Source organism: Toxorhynchites rutilus, chromosome 1 (genome assembly GCF_029784135.1).
Source record: "Toxorhynchites rutilus septentrionalis strain SRP chromosome 1, ASM2978413v1, whole genome shotgun sequence".
NCBI classification, from domain to species: domain Eukaryota; kingdom Metazoa; phylum Arthropoda; class Insecta; order Diptera; family Culicidae; genus Toxorhynchites; species Toxorhynchites rutilus.
In genome coordinates, this window is record NC_073744.1 from 45,037,259 (window position 1) to 45,062,119 (window position 24,861).

The following is a 24,861-nucleotide window of genomic DNA, read 5'->3' on the forward strand; positions in this document are numbered from 1 at the left end:
CACGCTCATCGTCAGTTTAAGCATACAGAAAAAATGCGATGTAAATATTCATTTCATATTCTCTTTTTCCTTTCATGGGTAGGGGGACATGAACATGGACATGGACATGAGGCGTACATCCCACGGCTCACATAAATATCGGATCGGCGACGGCGGCGGCGGGGACAGCAGCAGCATCACCACCACACAGTCTTCTTATGCCCGAGAGTGCCTTATTCACACTCCGAAATTAAAAAATGAGCGAAAATAAAAGAGCAGGTCTCTAAATATGTGTATTTGAAAAGAAATAAAAATATATTATAGTTAAAGTAACCACTAGTGAGTCATTATGAACCACTCCAGCGCAAAAACGAGTGGTCTCTCCGCGCTTACTCATTCGTAGGATAAAAGCCATCTTTTTTTTCAACCCCGGCTGCGCTCTACTTATCATCGTGTCTGTAACGTCGTCATATATGTTGGTGTTATTATCTGTATCATCGACAAACTTTCGTTTTGTACGGTGGGATTGAAAACTGACTTCTACCTGTTCCGGGGTCTTCATGACCAACACAGGCTTTTCAATTCACCCAAAGCAACCACTTATGAATGTTATTTCTAATTATATTCTCCCATTCAATTGCGCAAACAATTTTCTCCTCATTTTTTACTTTTCATTTTGCCTTCGTTGTCACACATACTGCAAATATGGGATTCCAGACCGGGCGGCGTTGTAATAAAAGTAATTTTTTGTGTCTTTCACGATTTTTTTCTTCTATTTAAGTCTCGCAATTGGTGGCTTAGTTAGTGTGTGACGTGTACATGGGTATCTTATTATCTCATCAGCGGAATCATCGTCGTAATTATCAACGTAATCATACGCTTGTGACAGTTGCAATGGACGAAATGAGCCGAGGGAGATGAGATTCCATGGCATTCGCTGGTTGCCATTGCTAATGAAGACGACGACGACGAGGACAACCGTACGCGGGATCCATTCATGCCAACATATCCGTGAATGGCAAACCCGCTAAAAACTGATACGCTTCATTAAGCCTTATTCGGAACGAATGGTTCGTTAAATTGAATAGGAAATGCAAGAGACAGAGACAGAGGAAGTCTTCATTATTCAATTTTATAATTTACTGAAACAATAAGGGATGTAAATGCGCTCGCATTCACGGTGCAGTATTGGATGTTCCGTAATTATGTAATGGAAAAGGTTTGAAGAATATCTGAGCAATGCTTGACTTCACATTGGTATTATGCTACAAATATTTCGAACAATGTTTGATTTTTAAAGATTTAAAGAACATTTGTGAACTTCTGATGTAGTATTCGCGAGTAAATATACATAAAGGTTTTTTAATGCAGTATTCTAGTCTAGAAAGTTTGGGCATTCAAGAACATACCCTACACCCAAACTAGCGTTGGAAGAAAACATGCCATCTTTGGCAGAAAAGATGCCATTTCCTGGTCATGAGAGTCAAATGGGCAATAAATGACCTATTTTGAAGCTTAAAAATGGTTTGTATGTATGCGTGCAGACATCTCTTTCTGTTTTCTCTTCTCTTTTCATTTGGGATTGTGCAAAAAAAGTCCATACGACGTCAATGGGGATCGAACTAAGGCCGGATGGAATGCGAAGTTACTTTACACGACCACGCTATCCATATAGCTGCCAGCGCTATTATAAAGGAGCGTGATAATATTACACCTCATCATAAAATGAAGTTAGAAGGTGTTTTCTAAGCCGATAAAGAAGAACATGAACGAGAATATATCTTTCTCTGTCTGAGCCGTGTATTTGGCAAACTATACAAAAAGCTTTCATTTAAATGTGTCTCCTGTTTCGCTCCCTCATATTGGCTCTAGCATATATATTACACAAATGATATACATGTATTGGGGAGTAGAACATTTTATGTTATCTTTCAACTCATTTAATGTGATAAATCGAGATGCTAGAAAATGTGTTAAAAATTGACTTTGGGTGTAGAAAGGACTTTTCGGAAATTCCATTATTTACCGAGTTATAGCCATTTTAGTGATGCGCTATCAAATCTAGTACGGGTATAACCATTGACTTCAAACTAGCTAACCATCGATTTTTCTTGGAACTAGTACTTGGAACTTGGAACTTGCGTACACCATATCTCGAGTTCTACTGAACCGATTTATGTTGAATTCATATAAATACTATATGTATGCATCTCTCTATCGCAGCGGTACTAAACCTTTTTTTCATAAGGGGCCACAAACACGTCATGATATAGTGGGCCGCAAACAATAAGGGTGATGTCCAAGAAACGATCGCATTGTTGACGTAGGACTACGAAACCATAGTCGACGAGAACAAACATTATATATATTTAAATATGAAACCCTTTAGTAAAAATATTTTTGGCGCTAAAAAATATTTTTACTAAAAAACATTTGTTTGTTGTTTTTTTTGTTTCTTCCATTCAGTTGTGAGTTACAGGGTGTCAACAATGGAGGTCAACAAAGAGAAAATTCGGTACATTTTACACTTTTCCTTTTATAAATGCGAAGATGCAAGCCAGGCTGCTGAAATTGTAATTGATGTTTATGGTGCCGACACTGCAACGGTAAAATAGGTGCAATTTCATTTATTTTCCAAAATTTCAGTGCCATACACTAAATTGTGATCTCTATTGTCAACAAACGGACAGTTTGAAGCTAGCGATTGACCAGAAACGTTCAGAGTTGGCCAAAAGAAGAGGTGTCGTGGACCATCAGGACAACACAAGGCCACACAATTCCTAGAGCTTGATTGGGATGTTTTAATGCATCCACCGTATAGTTCGAACCTGGCACCAAACGATTATCATTTTTTTCTCGCATTGGAAAATTTCCAGAGTGTTAAGAAATTGGGATCAAGAGAAGATTGCAAAAATCTATTGCTATGGTTTTTCGCTAATGAGGACCAAGAACTCTATGATAGAGACATTATGAAGCTACCTTCATACCCAAATTGGACAATCCGAAGCTTATTCAAAATAGTTTCGAATTTCACCCAAAAATAATTGATTACTTTTTCCCCAACCTAATATTTAAATTAATTTCACTATCCTCATTGTCGTAAAACGAACACTGTATTTACTGTTTCATAAAATCGTACCATGTTTTCTTACTTGGCACCATTACTGAGAGATGTACAAAAAATAAAAATAGGTAAGAATTTCTAAGGTTTTCGTTATTTTTACACATGCAAAAATGGTTTAAAATAAAGTAACACCAGATGGGCCAACCAGAAGAGCGCGCCTAACCATGGCACAACTTTTTTTTGTGTCTTGTAATACAACCTTACATTTCAGCCGGCATTGGTTCGATCCCTGCTTGGCCTCGTTTGGACTTTTTTTTATGGGTACAATTCCAAACTGACCTTCAGCCTGAGAGAAATTGAAGGTCTGCTCTCATACATACAAACATTTTGAATACTCTTCGTTCTACTAGGTACATAAATATGAAACCGGAATTTACCAACGAATGATGAATTGTCAAAGTAATCCTCATTATAATGCATTATTCTTTGAATGGTAGTCGTAAATCAGTATGAATGGCATTGATTTACAGCTACCATTCAAAGAAAACTGCTGCAGAATCGCATCGAATGCTTGTCGAAGCCTACGGTGAATATGCTCTTGGGAAATCAAAGAATTTTGAGTGGCTCAAAAAAATAGTGATTTTGAAGAGAGAGAATCGTGTCGTGGAAAACTTCCCAAAAAGTTTAAGGACAGTACACAGCAAGTACTTTTGGACGAAGATGACTATCAAACGCGACAACAACTCGCGGAATAATTGATTGTGACTTGAGAAGCTATCTCCGTACTTTTTTGGACGCTCTACGTATCACAGGAAAGGTCCAATGAACGGAAAATGTATTCCACATGACCTGAACGATAGACAACAGGAAAACCGAACAATCACATGTAAAATGTTGCTCACCAGCCGAGAGTAGTTATTTTTTGTGAATGTGACTGGCGGTGAACCCTGGATTTATTTTGAGAATTCTAAGCGATGAAAAGCTTGGATGAGTCCAGGAGAAGCCATCAGCATCGCTCGCACGGACAAACCGCTATGGACAGAAGATAATGCTCTGTGTTTGATGGGGTTTTTTTTTTAAATAGCAATAATCGCACCTCGGTAAAACCTCATTGGTTATGATATCGACACTGCGCAAAGCTTTTTTGATGGGGTTAGAAGAGTTTGATCTAATATGAGCTGTTCAAATCTGGCGAAACCGGTAGCGTTTTGGCTGAACGCTACCTACAACAAATGATGTATTTGAATCTAGCTTTGGGTGAAAAAGTAGCAATGCTCCATCAAACACTACACAACCGGTCTAGTAAACGATTGAGTCATTTGGTTGGACAGCACTTGCTGGGTAGCGCTTCAATTCTTACGAAAATGAGGGAAAATGACTTAATGAACGGTTTGCTTCTAAAGGATAACAATTCTTTCAACATTGTATTCTCAAAATGTAATATAAAGTAGAGTTTTCAGTTTTAATGCAAATAAACGTGACCGGTTTCATGCTTGTACACGTGAAGTGTATTTCACTCAGCGATTTTCCAACGATTTTATAACTTTTGACACGCTAGTGTGTAATGATTACATGTTCTAGTTTTTGATCGGTTGTGAGCAAGGGCATGGCATAAAGCTGTTTCATTTCAGAATGCTCATGCAAGATATTTCTCACACATTTTTGACGTGGGACTACGTCTTACAGGACTTCATGAGGAGTAAAATGAAAATCTAAACACTGAAATGTAGGAAATAATGAAAGATTTCGAACGCTTATAACCAGACCGTTCCTTGATAGGTCGCAAAGACGTTTTCATCAATTGATAGGATGTATCCATCGTAATAAAGAAAATTATATTTTTTGAACGAAACAACTGTGCCAATTTGTGCTCATCAAATTGTACAGACCAAAACTAGCAATTAGAGACGGAATACTATTTGAATACATCAGTGCTACTTCGCAAACTAACGTAGCTGTCCACCGTACATTTAATTATCAATACAATGGAAGCCTGAGAAAAAACGAAACATTGCATCGTAAGACCCACCCCTTTCATTTCGAATAAATTTCGCAGTTCCTTTCCGAACTGATCATTCATTCCTTAACCGCGAAGCGAGTTCACACATTGAGAGTACCTATCCAGCAGCATCACCAATATCATCACCAGCAGCAGCAGTACCAATAGCAGCAGCAATCGAGTCTCAGTGTTCCTGGTACCAGAGGACAGGCGTTTCTCATCGCTTTTCTGTTATCGATCCAGCACACAGCAAAGGTGAAATGAGATGTGGAGATGAGAAATCTGTGAAACCTGTGACTGCATTCAGTGTGTCTTGAAACATGTTTCGACAGATTGTTCTCGCGGAAACAAGAATGAACCCATTCCATAAAAACATTGCACTTTCAGAGCCCTTTCACTAAAGAGGTATTTCAATACAATTCAATGCAACAGTTCGGTGCATTCTAAAGTAACATACATAATAATAAACAGCAAATTGATTTTTATGATTTATTTCCCGGGGAAGAACTTATGTGCATTTAGGAGTGTTTTTGGATTTTCTTGTTGTTTGGAATCTTTTCGATCGATCATTTAATTTTCACGAACTCGTGCATTGGCTTCAAATAAAAAGTAGCGTCAAAGTATAACACATTGCAAGCCGGATGAAAAGTAGATTTTTTTCCAGCAGTGAGAGCTGTGTTTATCGGTTGAAAACCATTTTTAAGCCCTTCCCGTATTATTTAATACGTCACACATCAAGTGAATTCACTAGCCTGCTGAGCGTTCTAGCGCTCTATGTTATTCAAGTATCCACGAGTGAGACTCGATGTTGTACGGGAAAGGGTTAAAATTCGTTCCACTGTGATTGGTAAAGTTTCCCCTAGCACAGCCGTTTCAGAATTTGCTGTAACCGTTCTGCGAAAGGGTCTGCTTGATATAGTTTGTGGATTGTTTCTTTGAGAAGGATGTTTATGGGAGCTTTGGAGGATATACAGATATTCTATAGATAATTTAAATTAACAGCCCTTGGTGTAGTCCTACTTCGCTCCGATTATGTCCTCGACATTACCCCCAACCTTTTTGGGATGTTTACAATGTTAACCATCTCATTGAACTTAACTTTCCAATTATTTAACCCCTTGCCTTACGATTTAATTTCCAACAACAGGGCCCAAACACGAGCACAGTGAGTCGTTTCGATACTCTGCTGAGTGTGTGTATCTTACTTGCGATCATAGCAATCCCGCATCATCGTAACGTAATGCACCTGCTAAACGTATGCCGTCCGACGCTAAATTTCGGTGGGACCTTTCTAAAAGATCATATCCTTTGTTTCAAACTAACCGGGCAATCAGTGGAACACAGGTTTGCATGCGAGAGACCGCCGCTTCCGACGGCGGGTCGGCGGTCGACTCGGATCGTGTCATCTCGATTTCTTATACTCGTTAAATGGGGACTTCGCTCCCATTACATTGACCTCAGAATAAATTTCGAAAAACGAAAACGAAAATTTTTATTCATAATAGAAATGACATTACACTTTTTCTGACCAGCAGTGAATCAATTCAATTTCCTATCCCATGTGCGCTTTGGTCGCAAGCAGTTTCATTGTACTTGCGGCACCAAGTAAAAACGATGAGTCTAATTTTTCGAATTTATTCGCAACCCACACTGTGCCGAAAACCGGTCTGCTGAAGATTGAACTTCGAGCGACGTCCAAATTAGCGACGCTTTAATTTATTTGACAGCTCATTTGAGCGGTGACATACGGCAGCTCACTTCTATTCCCATAGTAGGCGCTTGCCATCGCTGTTGTTGTTGTTGTTGTGTGTAACACACAGAGGCGTACAAAGCAAACAATCGCGACCGCCCATTACACCAAAGGCGCGCGCTCCTACCCAATCCAAACCCGACAACAAAACAGGACGATTAGAATCGATTAACACTAGAATAGGCCTCGCTTGTCAACGCCAGTTGCCGCTGGGGAAAAATAATTACGCCCGAGCAGCAGCAGCATCTATCATCATCGTCTTCGGCGCTTCCGCATGGTGGCGATGTTCCGGAGAGTGTGAGTGTGGTTTTATTTACGTGCGTTTAAATATTGCACGCGTTATTATTTCCAACAATAGAGGGATAACTGTCAAGCTCATGCCCTACCGTTCGACCCTCGGAAACGGGGTGGGCATCTTTCGCCGTTTCACAATAAACAATAATTTTGTCAGCTAGTGAATGGTAAGCACACACGCGTCCTTGTCACTTTATTTTTTTTCTTTTTCAAAAATAACATACGCTTCTGCTCGGTGGTATCGACCTCGTGTCGGTGTTAAATGTGTGAAGATATCGACACCACTCCGAGGGGTGATGGACGAAGCGCGAAAGGTCACATTTTTCAGTTCTTCCGGATGAACGGCGGAAACTGTGAGGGTGTGCATATGACTTGTGAGGGAGATTTAGAATTGAATCTCGAATTCTTTAAATATTTTTCACTCTCTCACACTCTTCACTCTCGAATTTATCACTGAAACTGTTCCGTGCCTATCACGATTTTCGGACGAACACATGAGAAAGAATATAAAAAGTTGGACTCGTCGTTGGATTATCGAACAAAACATGAGATTTAAGGAAAAAATTCTTACAGTGGGATTTGTACCGTATAACAAGTATTTCTTTCGAAAGCCCATAATATAATACTATTTTCATAAGCGCAGGATCAACATCTATTAGTGATTCTGGGCCACTTTTTCTCTTATAGTGTGAAATGAGATGCACGAGATACCGATACCGAGATACCGTTTCCCCAGTTTGAACCATAAGATGGGCCATTGGTGAACTGTTTTATTTCGTCAATTGTTTAAGTTTCAAGGTTCAAAGGTCTATTCCAAGGTAGTCGATGCTACATTTTTGTGATAGCTCATTCCAATTTATTCTTATATAGCGACAACTAGGCGATATAAGGTTATGAACCTCAAGAGTGCGATTCTTCTATTTGATTCAGTGGATAACACTCACTTTTTACAACATTATGCTATAATAGTCATTTGAACTTGTGATCGAGTTATTGTCGGATTTTCGCCCTTTGGGCAATTGCCATTGAAGTACTAGGGCACAGTATTCACAAACACATAAACATCTTATTCAGACCATGCGAATGCTGGTAATGATTTTACTTCTCGTTTTTAGACTATGGCCGAAATGGACCGCAAGAAACGTGTCTGTTTAACATTGAGGAACCAATGGGACATATTGGAGAAACTAAAAGACGGTGACTTGTCCAGAACACAATTCCATCAACAATACGGTATACATTGTACGACTATAACAAAATTGCTAAATAAGCAGCACAAAATTATGAACCTGTCTCTTATAGAATCAACGAGCACTTTAAGAAAAATGAAATATGCTGCTGAAGGTAGAGTTATTTTGGTATTTAAACTAATTGCCAATTGATATTCTATATTTTTCTTCAAAGAAAAATACAGCAAGCTAGAAACGGCTGTATACATGTGGTTTATGAAGCAAAGAGAACCTATTTATAATACTTATTTCATGATAAAATTGTCGGCCGATTTTTGGACAATGGGTGATTTCAATAATTTTTTTTCAATTATCTAAAAAATCACGATTTGTCCGTTGACCAGGTATAATTATTATTCAAAATGACTACCAGACACTCATTTGGAGAAAAAAAGCGTCACAGGAATCAAAACTGACAAAAACAGGATAACGTTCATGCCGTGTTCTAATGTTTCTGGTACAGTTATGCTTTTGAATCCGGACGCTTTTTAATCCTGACACTTTTACATTACATTCAATATCATATCGAAACCATAACATTTTTTGCATGTTGAATTAATGTGACTGATAGATACTATTGTATCAATTTAGTGTAATACCAAGCATTGTACCTAACTGTTGACAAAAAATGGCAAAATTCAAAGCAAATATTTATGTTTCACAAACACTAGTCCGGAATGAAAAGCACATTCAGTAGATGATGTTAGTTCCGGACGACGGATCAAAGTAAACGATGAAATTTATTATTGAAGGGGTTGCATAATAATGTCCGGATAGCCAACTGCACTGCGCCCCATTGTGGGGATGGAATTTCCACTGATGATGGGCTGATAAAAGCTTGTTTTCTACCGCCATTTGCACAATATCAGTGTCGGTCCCAGCCCCCAAAGTACCTATTGTATGAATAGAAAATAGTCAGAAATTCGACTAGAAAGTCACATTTTGTAAAACATCCGAAAAAAACACAAAATTGATGAGCACAAATTGGCACAGTTGTTTCGATAAAAAAATATAATTTTCTTTATTACGATAGATGCATGAAAATATTTCCTATCAATTGGTGAAAACGTCTTTGCGACCTATCAAGGAACGGTCTGGTTATAAGCGTTCGAAATCTTTCATTATTTCCTACCTCAGTGTTTAGATTTTCATTTTACCCCTCATATAGTTCTGTTAGACGTAGTCCCACGTCAAAAAATAGGCTGACCAACCGCACCGTTTTTTATTAGTTTTCATTGTCCCGTCTCATACTCATATCATATCATATCATACTCATATTTTTCATACTTTTAACTAATTTCAAGATACAATCAGTGTTGCCACATTTCCATCTGTACTTTTTCTTCAAATAATCTGTACCATCGGAAATATACACGATAGAGAAAAATATGTTTTATGAGCTTGAAAAAATACTCATTTATTTACAAGATAACATATTTACTTACTAACTTGAAAGAAAAGTGTGTTTGACGATGCTTGTACAGAGTCTTTCTAAATTTAAAATGCATACTATCATTCAATGAAGTTTTCGAGCTGCCGCCTTGATGTTTAATCAAACCTGTTGATCTTAAAACTGCGTTCATCGTGTCGTTGCAGAGTCGATTTCGAAGCTTATTCCTGTTTTGATTATATTCAGAGAAAAATCGATCGACGGTTGCCGCAGAGGAATGAGGCATAGTGAGAACGTTTGAAACAAGGCGTCGAAGCGCAGAAAATGCAAGTGAGCCATCAGTTAGTGATTGCAAGTAATAATAAGAGCAAAAAGGTAAGAATTTTCACACACGGAAAAAATCTGTACCTTTCCAGATAAATTTGTACGTGTAGCAACACTGGATACAACTGGTTTGGTGATTCCGGATTCTAAATCAAGGATGGATTTTGATCACAAATACACAAATTAGCAAGGACTATTCTCTGATTTTTCTTTTGCCAAAAACATATACAATAGAAAAAATGTCAAAATGGGTTTCTAGAGGCTGATAGTTGAGGGTGAGTTTTTTTTAAACTGGCCTTTCTCAACTGCAACAGTTTCAAGCAACTCTCTCTGAAATTTTAAGGAGAAAATAAGTGCATAATTTGGAATTTACTATTCATTGCCTTTTATATATTTTTTGCCGGAAGAAGGAGAGGCTTAAGTAAATTACACGTGTTTTCGAACTTATTGATGATTTTTACGAACGATCATTAAATTTTCACGAATTCGAGTATTGTTTCCGAGTAAAAAGTGGCATCGAAATGCAACACGTTTTTAGTCGGATGTGAAGAATGTATTTTTACTGCAGTGAAAGCTGTGTTCTTCGGTTAAAAACTGAAGGTGAAAATTTGTCCTTCATCTTCCCGGTTATGTCCACGATATTAACTCAATAAAATAGTTCAAAAAATTATATCTTTTTGTTTATTAGTTTTTTTTTGTTTACCTGTCTCGTTTTTATTCCTGAACTATTTGGTCAGCCTACATAAATATATATTTTTATTTTCCTATTTTGAAACTGTCAGTCCCAGTCAGTCAGCGCATTCCCTAGGGATCAACACGGGGTTCAACGTGTTACGAAAAATAGCATGAAAAAAGCACTTTAACAATGATTTAGTTATATTAGGCTGTCAAAAAAGTCCTGCGGTATTTCCGCGAGGTGTCGTTGTAAGCGCGTAGTTCTAGTTGTATTCATTGTATCGAGTCATACTATAGTCATACTATACTATATTGTTGGAAAGGTATTTTTGTGCGCTATAATATAGTCCTTGACAGTGTTTTGTTTGGTTAAGTCGTTCGTGAGTTATAGTGTCGCAAATATGGAGCAAAATAAAGAGAAAATCCGACATATTTTACAGTACTACTATGACAAAGGAAAAAATGCATCTCAAGCTGCCAATAAAATTTGTGCAGTTTATGGACCCGATACAGTTTCCATTTCCACCGCACAACGATGGTTTCAACGTTTTCGTTCTGGTGTAGAGGTCGTCGAAGATGCGCCACGCTCCGGAAGGCCTTTTGTCGAAAATTGCGACAAAATCGCTGAATTAGCCGAGAAAGACCGGCATAGTAGCAGCCGTAGCATCGGCCAAGAGCTGGGGATAAGTCATCAAACCGTTATTAACCATTTGAAGAAGCTTGGATTCACAAAGAAGCTCGATGTATGGGTACCACACACGTTGACGCAAAAAAACATCTTTGACCGTATCGACGCATGTGAATCGCTGCTGAATCGCAACAAAATCGACCCGTTTCTGAAGCGGATTGTGACTGGCGATGAAAAGTGGGTCACTTACGACAACGTGAAGCGCAAACGGTCGTGGTCGAAGCCCGCTGAAGCGGCTCAGACGGTGGTCAAGCCCTCATTAACGGACAGGAAAGTTCTGCTGTGTGTTTGGTGGGATTGTCAAGGAATAATCTATTATGAGCTGCTTCCCTATGGCCAAACGCTCAATTCTGACCTGTACTGCCAACAACTGGACCGCTTGAAGGTAGCACTCATGAAGAAGAGACCATCTTTGGTAAACAGAGGCCGCAATGTCTTCCATCAGGACAACGCCAGGCCACACACTTCTTTGGTGACGCGCCAGAAGCTCCGGGAGCTCGGATGGGAGGTTCTTTTGCATCCGCCGTATAGTCCGGACCTTGCACCAAGTGACTACCACCTGTTTTTGTCCATGGCGAACGAGCTAGGTAGTCAGAAGTTAGCCACAAAAGAGGCCTGTGAAAATTGGCTATTCGAGTTTTTTGCCAATAAGGAAGCGAGCTTCTATAACAGGGGTATTATGAAGTTGGCATCTCGTTGGGAACAAGTCATCGAACAAAACGGCGCATATTTGACTTAAAACAGATGATTGTAACTAATTTTATGAACAAATGAAAATTCAAAAAAAAAATACCGCAGGACTTTTTTGACAGCCTAATATTATGTTATATTGTGCAAAACAATGTCAACTTGATCAATATTGTAATAAATGTTTTTCTCTGTAAATTTTGCATGTTGCTCGTAAAATAAAGTTTAAATCATCAATATACTCGAAAAAATAAATATAAAAATAAATAAATTCATTTGAAAAAATATCAATTTCGAGTATGTCACGTTTCCATTATACTACACGGGATTTTTCAACAGATGTCGCCACTAAAAATGAACAAGATACATTTCGAGAGGTTCATATGTCACTAGCTTATGTGTGAAGCTTTATGACATTCCGTTTATTCGTTCACAAACTACAGTTTTTTAAGTGTCACTACCTGAGCATTCGTACAGAAAATGGAAAAAGAGGAATATCGTATTTTAACCAAACATTGTTTTTTTGATGGGAGAACCTCCTGAACAATCAATGTAGTGGTTGACGAAATGTTATTTCACTTCTGCTACTTCGAGAAAAACAGTTTATCGGTGGTTTAGTGAATTTAAAGTGGGCCGTAAAAGCACCGCAGTTGCACCTCGCTTTGCAAGGCCAAAATGGGGCTACGAATCCAGAAATCGTAAAACGTAAAACAAGTGCATCGACTCGTTTGGAGCGATCGTACAGTGAAGTTACACTGAGGCCGTAGACGTTTCAAAAGCACGAGTGTGATACATTTTGCACGATATTTTGAACATTAGAAAGATATCCAGGCGATGGATGCCGCGTTTGCAGACCGTCGACCAAAAATAGCGGCGCGTTGATGATTCAACAGCCGGTTTGACGTTTTTGAAGCGTAATCGAGTGCACTTCTTTCGATGTTTTGTGACAATGGATGAAACGTGGATCTATTGCTATACTCCTGAGTCCAATAGGTAGTTTGCAGAGTGGCTGACAAGCTTATTTCGAAGATTTAGACGTTGCGTATTACAGAAAAGGAATCGAAATGTTGGAAACTCGCTATACCAAGCGTATTGCCATCGAAGGAAGCAATGTTGAGGAATAAATACAGCTTTGCCCAAAAAACGATTGTTTTCATTGAAAATCCCGGGACTTTTCAGCCCATGTAGTAGCACGCGAAAAAGTTTTTTGAGCGTGATATAATCGAGACGTTACTGTATATGTTTCTCTGTAACGATGGTATCAGACTAGCGTGTTTGGAACGGTTGCCCAATCAAACTCACCTGGGTGGGGGTTAGATGTATTAAACTCGCTAGATGTTCCCGTTCGGGCGCCGACAGGTACTTTTGTTGTTTGAATCTTCGCTCCAGCTCGTAAACCTGTGACAGAAGAGAGAGAGAGAGAGAGAATGAAGGAGAAAGGTCAAACGTTAATAAAATTGAAATTAAATTCCAATGCGCGCTGCTAGTGAAAACGTGAAAAAAGCAAACGGAGGCAGAGTATGATAAGCTCATTTTTTTCCCATTCTATTCGGGACATTGTCATTTCTCCCTGCATTCGATGTGGTATTTGTGTGTGTCAATAAGAATCTGCCATATCACCACCAATACCAGAATTCTCTCTCTTCAGTAACGTTTCTTGCTATATTAGTTTGTTGATGAAACTTGGCATTTCAACTCGAGTGCTTTGTAAATAGATATTCCCAGCGAGTGTATTTTTTCGGACCAACTTTTTGTTTATATAAATGTTTCTTTGCCCGTCCGGCGATGACTCGTCCCGTAGAAGGAAAAAGGATTTCGCTCCCGGAATCCGGTAGCTGCTGCGCGAGTTACGCTGAGCGAATTCTCTCAGCTGCCGCTTTTGTCGTCATTCCTGGTTTTATATGTAATGTTATTTTATTTATACTCTATGTAATAATAATAATAATAACAATAATCCATTTCCCAACATGCTCCCGGTTTGCACGCGGGACAGATCTCGGATGCGATGGTGAATTTAATCCGCCATCGTCGTCCTTGTCGTCATTTCGATGCAGCCGGGTGTTCGGAGCAAGCCACATCGTCCCGGGTGGATGCTGTGTGCAAATAAATCATCATCATCGTCGTCGTCGTCATCGTCATAAATAATGAAACCCCTGCCGGGATTCTGTGGCGATGGTAAACGCTTCGAGACGACTGAACCCAACGGGAGAGCAGTCAGTCATGGGTAACGAAAATTTCTGACATTGAGTATGTAAACTCTTTATGTGATGAGAGAAGATTTACGAGGATTTAATGTGACCAAACATACCCGACGATATGATAAACAGTTTCGGGGGGAGGCGACCTATGAAATTTAATTCCATAATGAAACAATTCAGAATGTCAAGTAATTATATGGGCTGAAATTAATTGAATTTTGATGAATTGACTACGGCGCAACGACAATGTTTACCTAGGGATGAGTGAACATCAAATAAAACAATAAACATGGCTCTCACAGTAGCTGTACAAGAGGAGCCCAAGGCCGTCGCTTTGAGCCAATACACCTTGTAGGCTCCGAGAAATACTCCGGGCTTTCACTGTTTTATGTATTGGATTAATCAACCATCTTTGAACAAGTGTTAACATTCGAGCTTCCAGCGGTAGATCGAATGTTTATCAAGACGACAAACTGGGCGCAACGTTATTCCAACATTGACTCGAATTTAAAGTTGAGCGCTCTTTGGACGGTGCAGTATACTATGGAATCGTTTATCGATTGCTAGAATCTGATTGATTCGGTTATTTTTAAACCCCCAAAATCGGGTAATCATGAATGAAAATCAATAAATAACTAATAAATCTGCACAAAATACATCGCTCCATCCGCGTCGGTATTGTTCAATTCGATCGGGAGGGATACAAATTCTTCAAGAACGAATCTTCTTGTACAAATATTTAGCTAACTTTTTTCTCGTTTTTTTTTGCTTCTGAGAGGGGACGACTACTGTTGACAGTTGCTGCTGTTGCTTTATTTAAATTCAAAGTGCTTTCACTTCGTCCACCTTTTCGTTCCTCTGTCTTACCAGTCCCGAACAACCTTCCCGATATATATTTGTAAATACTTTTATGCATGTTTCTTGTTCGTTTTGAAACACGGACAACCTTTCAATATTTGAACTGAAGCTTGTCTCCAGCACCAGCCATACCAGGTTGAATGTGCCCGTCCTCAATCGGTATGCGGGCAGCGGTGATAACACGACATAGGTGTAACCCAATTCAAACTATGCTACGATACGCGCGTACGAAAATCCGATTAAAGCCGATTGTGTTGCACTATCCATCCAGGTTCGTCCAACGCGTAGCACTCGACAAACATTTGACAATAGAAGCGCAGATTTTAAAAAGTCAACAGACGAACCGTTTATCCACAAACATCAGCAACCGGACAGAAGCGTGTTCGCACTGTACGAATGGCTTCTCCATTCGGTACACATTTGCTTTAGCTTCGATATGATAAACAGTCTAAAAGCAGTGCCATAGTTAGCTTTTCTTGTATTTGAGAAGATTCCATCGACTACTAAATTACGCATGAAGCCAGATTGGGGCGCTTACTTTTCGATCATTTATTCATATTCCAAACGACCAAAACCAAAACGACGATTAATGAAACAAGTGAGAAACCGGCTTCGAATGAAGTGGCGCGCGATTTTGAGCAAATTCCTTCCGATAACGAGAGAGAAGTAATCTAGAAATTGTTTGATTATGGGATCGACGAGAACGGCCTATGATGCATCAATTTTCGACAACTAGCAATGCAATCAAGATGGTCCTACGAATCCATCTCTTGCCGTCACTACAAAGAGCGAACAGCTTCCCTTTAGCCATCTTGGGCAGAGCTGCATTTTTTCATCAATATCACTGACAACTGACGAGCCACGTTGGTCACAACCTACTGACAAAAATCTTAGGTCAAATGGTGACAGACGGAGTACGATGCAACACTTTGCCTGTTATGCTTCCTTTACAATGCAGGCTTTTAATCGCATGCGATTCGCGATATTTTTCAGTGCTTAAAGCAACAGAAAACAAGAAAAGCATGCGATTAAAAGCCTGCATGGTGCGCGATATCGCGCGATAATCTGTCATAATCTGTTATGGACAAGGTCGTACTAGATTGGTGGAACAAAATCATATCGGTAGAAGTGTGAATGCAAGTATAAAATTCCAGATAATTAATAATTGAAAAACTAACAAATATATATGATTATGATGGTCCCGCCACCTTCCCCTACAGAGGTTTGAGCAAGACGAGTTATCTAGAAGATATTTTTTTTCTCAGCTTTGAAATCAGTTTAACAAAAAAAACGAACTGATTTTACCTACAGATAAATTCAAAAAAAATATTATTACATTATCAAAAGAGAAACCAATACTCAGTCTTGTGCTCCACAGAGCCGATACGGTCCCGACAAGGCCCTTGCAGCCAATTGGTCAACCAGAGCACAAGTCCAACCACTAGCCTAGTTTTGGATAGACAATGAGTATCCCCATCCAGAAAAGTCGAAAAATTTTATTTTACAAAAAAATTCTAGACCGACTCTCACCGGTGATTTCTATAAAGTTGAAGCAATCTCTTCATCAAGCATTCTTCCACATAAATTTGAGCATTTATAGTCCCTTTTGTGAAAAAAGTTGACGATCGCATGTAACACGTGCAAATGGCTTGCCAAACGAGCACTTTTCGGCGGGGTTCTTCCATCGCAATAGTTGTATCCGCAAATGGTACACTCTCTCTAATCGATTTCGTATAAAATTGAGGTCTGGGCAGCGTTCTGGAATATTCTTTGACGTATGTTTCGTCATCCATGAGAATGCACTGGTTGGGATTGTTTAAAATACGCTCATATAGCTTTCGAGATCGTGTTTAGCACGATCTTGCTGCTCCGGTGTTTGTTTGGCCACTTTTTGCTTTTTACAGGACTTTAGACCATGTCTCTGTATGATCCGCTGAATCATCCCAAAACTGGTTTTGTACTTCTTGGCCAAATCACGAATAGATGCAGACCTGTTCTTCTGAACATAATTAACAACTTTTCGGGATTACTTGGTCCGGGTTTTCGTCCACTTCTGCTGAGAAAGAACACTCGTTACCGATCTTTGCGACGATTCGTTCAACGCTTTCTGGACAAACATTGAATTGTTCTGCTATTTTGTGGTATGTAACACCCCTTTCGGTGCACCAATTGTGCAGAGTTTTCTATTTAATTTCCAAATCAATCCACGACATTTCGAAAACAACTTTATGACCGCGACTAAATGACTTGTATTTCGATTTTTGACATGTAAACAAAGCGTGCTCTGATTACACGACAAAAAAAAGTTCACCCGTTTGTGTTTAATAACGTGTTACGTTGGTTGTCCAATAGTGCCAAGATGCTGTAGATGCCGGCACGGGCGTATCCGGCGTCCACAAAGTGCCGCACGATGTCTGTTTTCGACGCGGCGGGGTATCGTTCATTGAACGCGCATACTTTATTATGGGTGCTAGCCATCACGGTTAGAGTTCGACTGATAGAGCTGTCAAATTTGCATCAGTGCGTGTGAAAAATGATCGGCAATTTTCGTCCATTTTTTTAATGCAAACGTTAGAACTATGGTTTCCATAATTTCCATGTTGACAATGTCAAAATGTATGTATGGGATGAAACGACAGCTTAAAAAGGTGCACATGAAGTAGTGTCATGCATTTTAGTGCAGATGGAGGATATAACTACTCAAAAACTCGTAATAGCTTGCAGCGATGCTTGTTCAGGCTAAAATCGTTACATTAATGTAGCATTGAATGGGCGAAAATTACTCAGTCATCAAATAATAATATTGAAATGATAGTGACCGTGATTTCGGGTTGATAGAAATGAAAATATTATTATTATGAACCTGATAGAAATGTGTACAAGAAGAAATACATTTTCAATGCAATGAATGTCGCAGTTGGATATTAATTCAACGTAATCACTAGAAGAGATAACAATTAGAGGGAAAATACTGCGTGCAAATCCGTCTTTTTAGATGCTCTTGAATTCCACCTTTTTGAATCTTTCATCTAGAAAGAAAGACCTCTTACATACGGAAATATATATAAGCTACATCCTTTATACACCTCCACTAGACCAGTATCGGAAGAAAAACATACTCGTTTAGAGGACATTCAGTTAATTTTAAAAATGGTTTAAGTCAATTCAAACCTTAAAATCAACATTTTCGTATAAAATCCACATAATACTTAAATTCATAACAAATTTCCATTATTCAAGACTAATAAAATGCTAGGTTAAAAGGTCGCATAATGTAAAAATATTTCTTAATTCATGTAGATGCAATTCATTAAATATTTCAAAACAAGAAATTTATAACTTGGACCACTTTTGTAATCAAGAGCACAAACATAAATATCGCACCAGTGGATAGATAGAATAGCAAGTATTAACCTCCCGTCGGAGCGAGAGCAGTCGGTTTGCATAACGGAAAAAGGCAACCATTCGACAGAAACTTCCGCAACCGATCTGTAAACGTACACGTACAGTAGGATTCCCAAATTATACATCATTCTGAATCGCTAATTTAATCTATCATATTATGTGTCCCATGAAAAAAGTCTACAGCAACAATGTTCAATAGCGGCCGTCTCGATCACATACTTCCGCCGCCGCACAAATTGGGGTCCGGATCAATGTTCCCGCATATACGTGTGGATACTCGGCTCGAGCCGAGGTACTTGAATTCAGCCAAATTGACATTTTCTTCCGGTGCTGCTCCTCGTGAGGCGTTTTACGCGCTGAATATTGACAATCTGTGCGAAAGGAAGCATGCTGAGACAGATGAGTAGCTAACCTGCGCTTGTGTGAATAGCACCCGTCGTTTCCGCCGCTGCGCCAGTGGGAACTGCATTGGTTTCGTGTCTGTCACACTACATGCCGCCAGGCTGCCCATGTTGGTCATAGCGTGCCCCATGGTGCCTCCCGCAGAGCCACCCATCAGTCGGGAAACTGTAAAGAAAGACCACAAATATAAATCGTTAGTAAAGAATGTGCTGGGACAAAAAAAAGTTTGAGGTGATATCCCGTTTAAAGCACTGGATGTGCGATCATCCCTGTAACACACTTCCCACCGAACGACCCGGACAAAATACCAAACACGAGAGGAGGATGCTTTAAACTGTCAACCTTCGGGTTTTTGCATCCGCCACGTTGGCAGTATATTCAGGCAAGAATTTGCATTTCAACAATGTTTGCATTGTGCGGCAGCTGACGCTGCTAGAAGATGGGAAAAGTTGTATAACTATCGTGGCGCAATCTATGAGCGAAGATCGAACTACGAACGGTTTCCCGTATCGCGAGCGGAATGCGGCTCCACACCGAGCGTATATCGATGCGGCAGCGGTTTCGGGAAATTTGCATTATTATTTTTTCGAGTGTTTGGTAAACTTTGATTTTTATCGTTCAGGTTCTTTCGGCTTGTGTTCGCTGTTCGGGGAGGCATAATGTACAAGACAGACAAGGACGGATAAAGCATGGAGTCCGCCACATGTGTTTGCGGTGTGCACATTTGCCGTTAATTTATACCGCGCCGTTTCGTACAGTGGATTGATCCGATCTCGCGGTACTTCGAGTGAATGTGAATGAACGAATGTTCAGGCTAGCAAAGGTTACACGAACTTAGTGGGCAAAAATAAAATGACGGCTGACATCTGAGAGCAAGAGGGAACACAAAAGCGAAGATGGTGGAGAATATGAAAAATTGCTACATGCTAACTTGCTAAATGTGAGTTTTGTCAGCTGTCAGTAATGTCAGACGCCTTCGAGTCAGGGTCTTTATATTTTATAGTGGGCTAATTTGATTAGAGCCATCAACAACTCTCGATTCATTATGGCGAGTAGCGATGAAGCCTACTTTGATTATTGAGGACCTTTCAAGTAATCGCAGCGCGTCCGGGGAAGACGAAGATGCACAAAAACGACACAGCCAACTTGGTCAACTTTGCACAGACCGTTAAGTCTGAAAACACATTTTTGAAAAGCAAATTTATAAAACTGTACGCCAGCGTAAGCAAATGTGCAATCATACATCAGCAATACCCCTGCAATTGCGCGCAACTCTTACGTAAATTGTTATTTCTCGGCCAACATCAGCCCGGCAGCGGCAGTTATTTATGTGCTCGATCGCACAGAACGCCACAAATTCGCTACCGTAACCGCGCACAGTGGTCCGAAAGCCCTCAAATCGGGTGAAAATTAATAGCTCCTATGATATGCTTTCTAGAAGCATGATGTATTCAGCAAAGTTGATTATAGCTTTCCTGGCCGTCGTGGGGAGACAATTGTTTAGTGCACAATAAAGCCACTTGGGCGCGCAGTGGGAAGAAAAAAATCAAAATGCAGTAAAACTAACCCCTCAGGAATTCCAGGCCTTCTAGAAGCATTGTATCTTCTACAAAGTTTATCATACCCGAACCCAGTTACTAACGATCATACGATCAGGTTGCGGATCCGATAATATTCCAGTGAATGCTATAAAAACGAACGCAGGTGTTTTTTTTCCAGAATTTGTCTTGAATTTGTATCCTACTTTGTATCACAGAGACCGTTGAAAATTTTTTATTTTGCATGTAGTCCCTCATTACTGCAATATGGAGTAGTGGTTTGGGGACATGTATGTAAAACGAAACTTAAAAAACTACAAGTGTTGCAAAACAGGTGTCTGAAAATAATATACAGACTACCAATCCTCCAACCAACGTTAGACTTATACTCCGACGATTCTCATTAAATACTGCCTCTTCTTGGACTACGCGAATTTCAGACTATCAAACTTATCTACAGCGTTATGAATGACAATAACATTCACCATAACTTGACAATACCCATAGTAAATCATCAACACATCACACGACAAGCACAAAACTTAATGCGAAGCAGAACAACAACTAATGTTAGTCAGCAGCGCATTCTGTTTTATGGACCATCTCGTTTCAATTCCTTGCCATCTAAAATTCGAATGATCACACGTTCTGATAATTTCTATTTAATGTTTTTCCTCTTGTTTTATGGATCCCTTAAAAGAAATATAATTTATCACTGGGGTCCATACATTTTTGTTCTTCATGTTTTTGTCCACTCACCTCGTTTCTGAATGTTTGTTTGTGTCCTTTTTTTTAAATAACTGGAGCCCAACTCTAGGATCCACAAATAAGAGTATCTTCGAGATGGGGGTGAGTGGAGGGCATTAAAAAAAAATTAAAAATTAAAAAAAATGATCCCTGGCCATAACGGGTTGTCAATAGCTTAGTTCAGAAAATCACCTCAAAAAAAGCACGGATTATTGAGGAATATTTTTTGAGCATTTTGGGTCCGTGTCTCAAGAATTGTGTGATAAGACGGAAAAAACGTCAGCATGATGATTTTTAGCAAACTATCTCACCAAAAGATACTGAGCTTTCTAAGACCCACTTAATTTTAACTAAACACACCTGACGAATTTCATGTCAACTCGTCTTAGAAGTTGGCTGCACCATCTCAGATAGTAGTGAAACGTTGTGGGTGTAAAGACATGGGTCATTTAAGCAACTTTGCATACTTGAAGTATTCGAAAAACAATAAGACTACTTTTTGGAAAAAGCCATTTTTTTTTCTTATTTTTTTACAAAAATTTATAATTTAAAAACTATGATACCTACAAAATACTTGTCAAAGGATGAAATGTAGGAAATTGTTTAAATTTTCACAAAAAAATACAAAAAAAAATTGGAAAAAAATTTCGCTGACAAAAAAGCTATTTTAAAAATTAAAATTCATTTTTCTCAAGAAGGTTTTTTTTAAATTCCCAAAAATATATTTATGAATAGCCCTTACAATTTCCAACAAGTCGTCCATACATCGAAAGATGAGCACTTTTACAGGGAAAAAGTTTTTCGAACAACAACTTTCTCATGTTTTCTTTGAAAAAAAATACAACTTATCCTTATTTTGTTTAAAGTCAAGATAGCGATATAGTGTATTCGACAAAGTTTTAGATCTTATTAAAATATATACTTTTGTCGAAGACATCAACGTTCTATCTTTCATAGTTTTTGGAATATAAGTAATTTTTGTATGAAGACTCCCAAAAAAAAAAAATGTTTTGCTCGTAACATTTTTGTGTGTAAATTCTCACGTTTGACATGTTCTTGATAGAGAAAAGTTAGTAGAGCTTTAGAAATGCAATCATTTATATAAAAACATGTTACGAATTGAACATTAATAGCATTATTTCAAAGAAAAACACGAAAAAGTTTTTTTTTCAATGATTTTTCTTCCAAAATTTTTTTTAATAATTTTTAATGAAAACCAAAATAATTCCCTACATTCCATTCTTTGACTAAAAGTTTGTAGGTCTGATATTTTTTTTGTAGGTTTTTTTTAAATTTTGAGTTTTTTCAACTTTTTTTTCGAAAAATCTTAATTTAAAAACTATAACATTTACAAAAAGATGGTCAGAGAATGAAATGTATTGAATTACTTAGGTTTTCATTAAAAATTATCAAATAATTTAATAAAAAATATTTTGAAAATTAAAATTCTTTTTTCTCGAAAACATGCTTTTATAGTTCTGAAAAAATAGATATAATTAGCCCTTAGCATTACCAACAAGTTTTCCATACACGGACGATGGGCACATCTACATGTAAAAAGTTTTTCGAACAACAACTTTTCATTATTTTCTTTGAAAAAATACTATTAATGTTTAATTCGTAACATTTTTATGCATAAACTAGCTGACCCGGCCAACTTCGTCCCGCCCAAAATTTATTTTTCGTTATCACATCCACGTTTTCTTACTAAGCGCTGTTCATGAGTCCAATCGCAGAATTATTCATTGATTGATCTTCTAATCTACCCTTTAAAATTACCTTTTACTATAAAATTCCTGCTACTTCTACCAAAACTGTACGTTATGCTGAGCTAGTATCAGATTATTTTCAGACACAATTCTCGTTCAAGATATTTCAACCACTTGCAAATAACATGTTTCTCCGTTACGTTACAGGCCAAATTTAGTTTTATTTACTTGATTAATTCTCGAGTAATGCAGAAATGTGTGTTTCATTTGTATGGCAGAACCAGCCCCCCTCCTCCTCCCCTTAAGAGAGGGGGAGGAGTATCTAACCACCATAGATTCATTTATTGCACCCTAAAACCTCCACATGCCAAATTTCATTTCATTTGTTCTATTAATTCTCGAATAATGCAGAAATTTGTGTTTCATTTGTATGGCAGCCCCCTCTTAGAGAGGAGGGTGGAGTGTCTCACTACCGTAAAAACATTTATTGCACCCTAAAACCTCCACGTGCCAAATTTGGTTTTATTTGCTTGATTAATTCGCGAGTAATGCAGAAATTTGTGTTTCATTTATATGGCAGCCCCCTCTTAGAGGGGGAGGGAGGGGGTGGACTTTGGAGTGTTTAACCACCATAGAATCATTTACTGTACCCTTACGCTTCCATATGCCTAATTTGATTTCATTTGCTTGATTAATTCGCGAGTAATGCAGAAACTTGTGTTTAATTTGTATGGCAGACCAACCTCCCCCCCTCCTTAGAGATGGGACAGGGGTATCTAACCACTATAGAAACATTTATTGCACCCTAAAGTTTCCATATGCCTAATTTGATTTAATTTGCTTGAGGAATTCTCGAGTAATGCAAAAAATTGTGCTTCATTTGTTTGGCAGCCCCCCCTAAGAGAGTGGGAGGGGTATCTAACCACCATAGAATCGTTTATTGCACCTCCAAACTGCAAATTTCGCATCATTTGCTTGATTAATTCTCAAGAAATTTAGAAATTTGTGTTTCATTTGTATGGCAGCCCCCACTTAGAGAGGGGAGAGGGGTCTCAAACTGTTACGTAAACCTTCCCCGGCCCCAAAAACCCATACATACCAATTTTCATGTCGATTAGTTCAGTAGTTTCCGAGTCCATAAGACTCAGACAGACAGAAAGACAGACAGACATCACTCCATTTTTATATATATATAGATTATCGCAATTTACATGCTCTGCTAACTTTTCTCTATTTGGAAACAAGTCAATAACATGTCAAACGTGAGAATTTACACACAAAAATGATAATTTCTAAAATAACTTTTTTTCCCGAAAATTTTTTGGTATTTTCTCGTAAAATTTTAAACAATTTCCTACATTTCATACTTTGACAAGTATTTTGTAGGTAACATAGTTTTTAAGTTATAAATTTTTGTAAAAATTTAAGAAAAAAAATGGCTTTTCCAAAAAGTAGTCTAATTATTTTTCGTATATTTCAAGTATGCAAAGTTGCTTAAATGACCCATGTCTTTACACCCACAACGTTTCACTGCTATCTGAGATGGTGCTGCCAACGGCCAGTCAAGTTGGCATGAAATTCGTCAATATTTTGACTTATGTTAGCCACACTATTGTTTCACATTGAACTGATCTTCAATAAACCAAAAAAACAAAAAGTTCAAATTATAATCGTGTTTTGTTTATATTGTTGTTGAAGACTTTTCGAGACAGTCCTTAATCAAACTTTTTTGCTTTTGAATATCTCAAGTTAACTTTTTGATTAACGAATTTAGTATTGAAATGTTCATAATTTTAACTTCAGGTTGTATTTTTAAGATGATAAGGTGATATAAAATCTTTCTCAGTTTCGTACCACTGTGCCGCGACGAGAAGATTTCCGGAATCGAATGGGTAGCCGAGCTGCGCCAAAACGATTGAGTGAAC

At 38.4% G+C, this 24,861-nt stretch overlaps 1 protein-coding gene and 1 pseudogene across 3 annotated transcripts in view; both read right to left on the reverse strand.

Annotated features, from left to right (window-relative positions):
- Positions 1 to 24,861, reverse strand: part of LOC129779049 (homeobox protein Nkx-2.1) — a 72,397-nt gene that overhangs the window by 26,650 nt on the left and 20,886 nt on the right. For all 3 annotated transcript variants that reach the window (XM_055786320.1, XM_055786306.1, XM_055786313.1), the window contains 2 exons: positions 18,953 to 19,107; positions 13,382 to 13,477 (listed from right to left, as the gene is read on the reverse strand). In XM_055786320.1, coding sequence (XP_055642295.1) covers positions 13,382 to 13,477; positions 18,953 to 19,107 — 251 coding nt within the window. The remainder of the gene's footprint in view (positions 1 to 13,381; positions 13,478 to 18,952; positions 19,108 to 24,861) is intronic.
- LOC129763738 (U4 spliceosomal RNA) lies at positions 4,101 to 4,184 on the reverse strand (annotated as a pseudogene).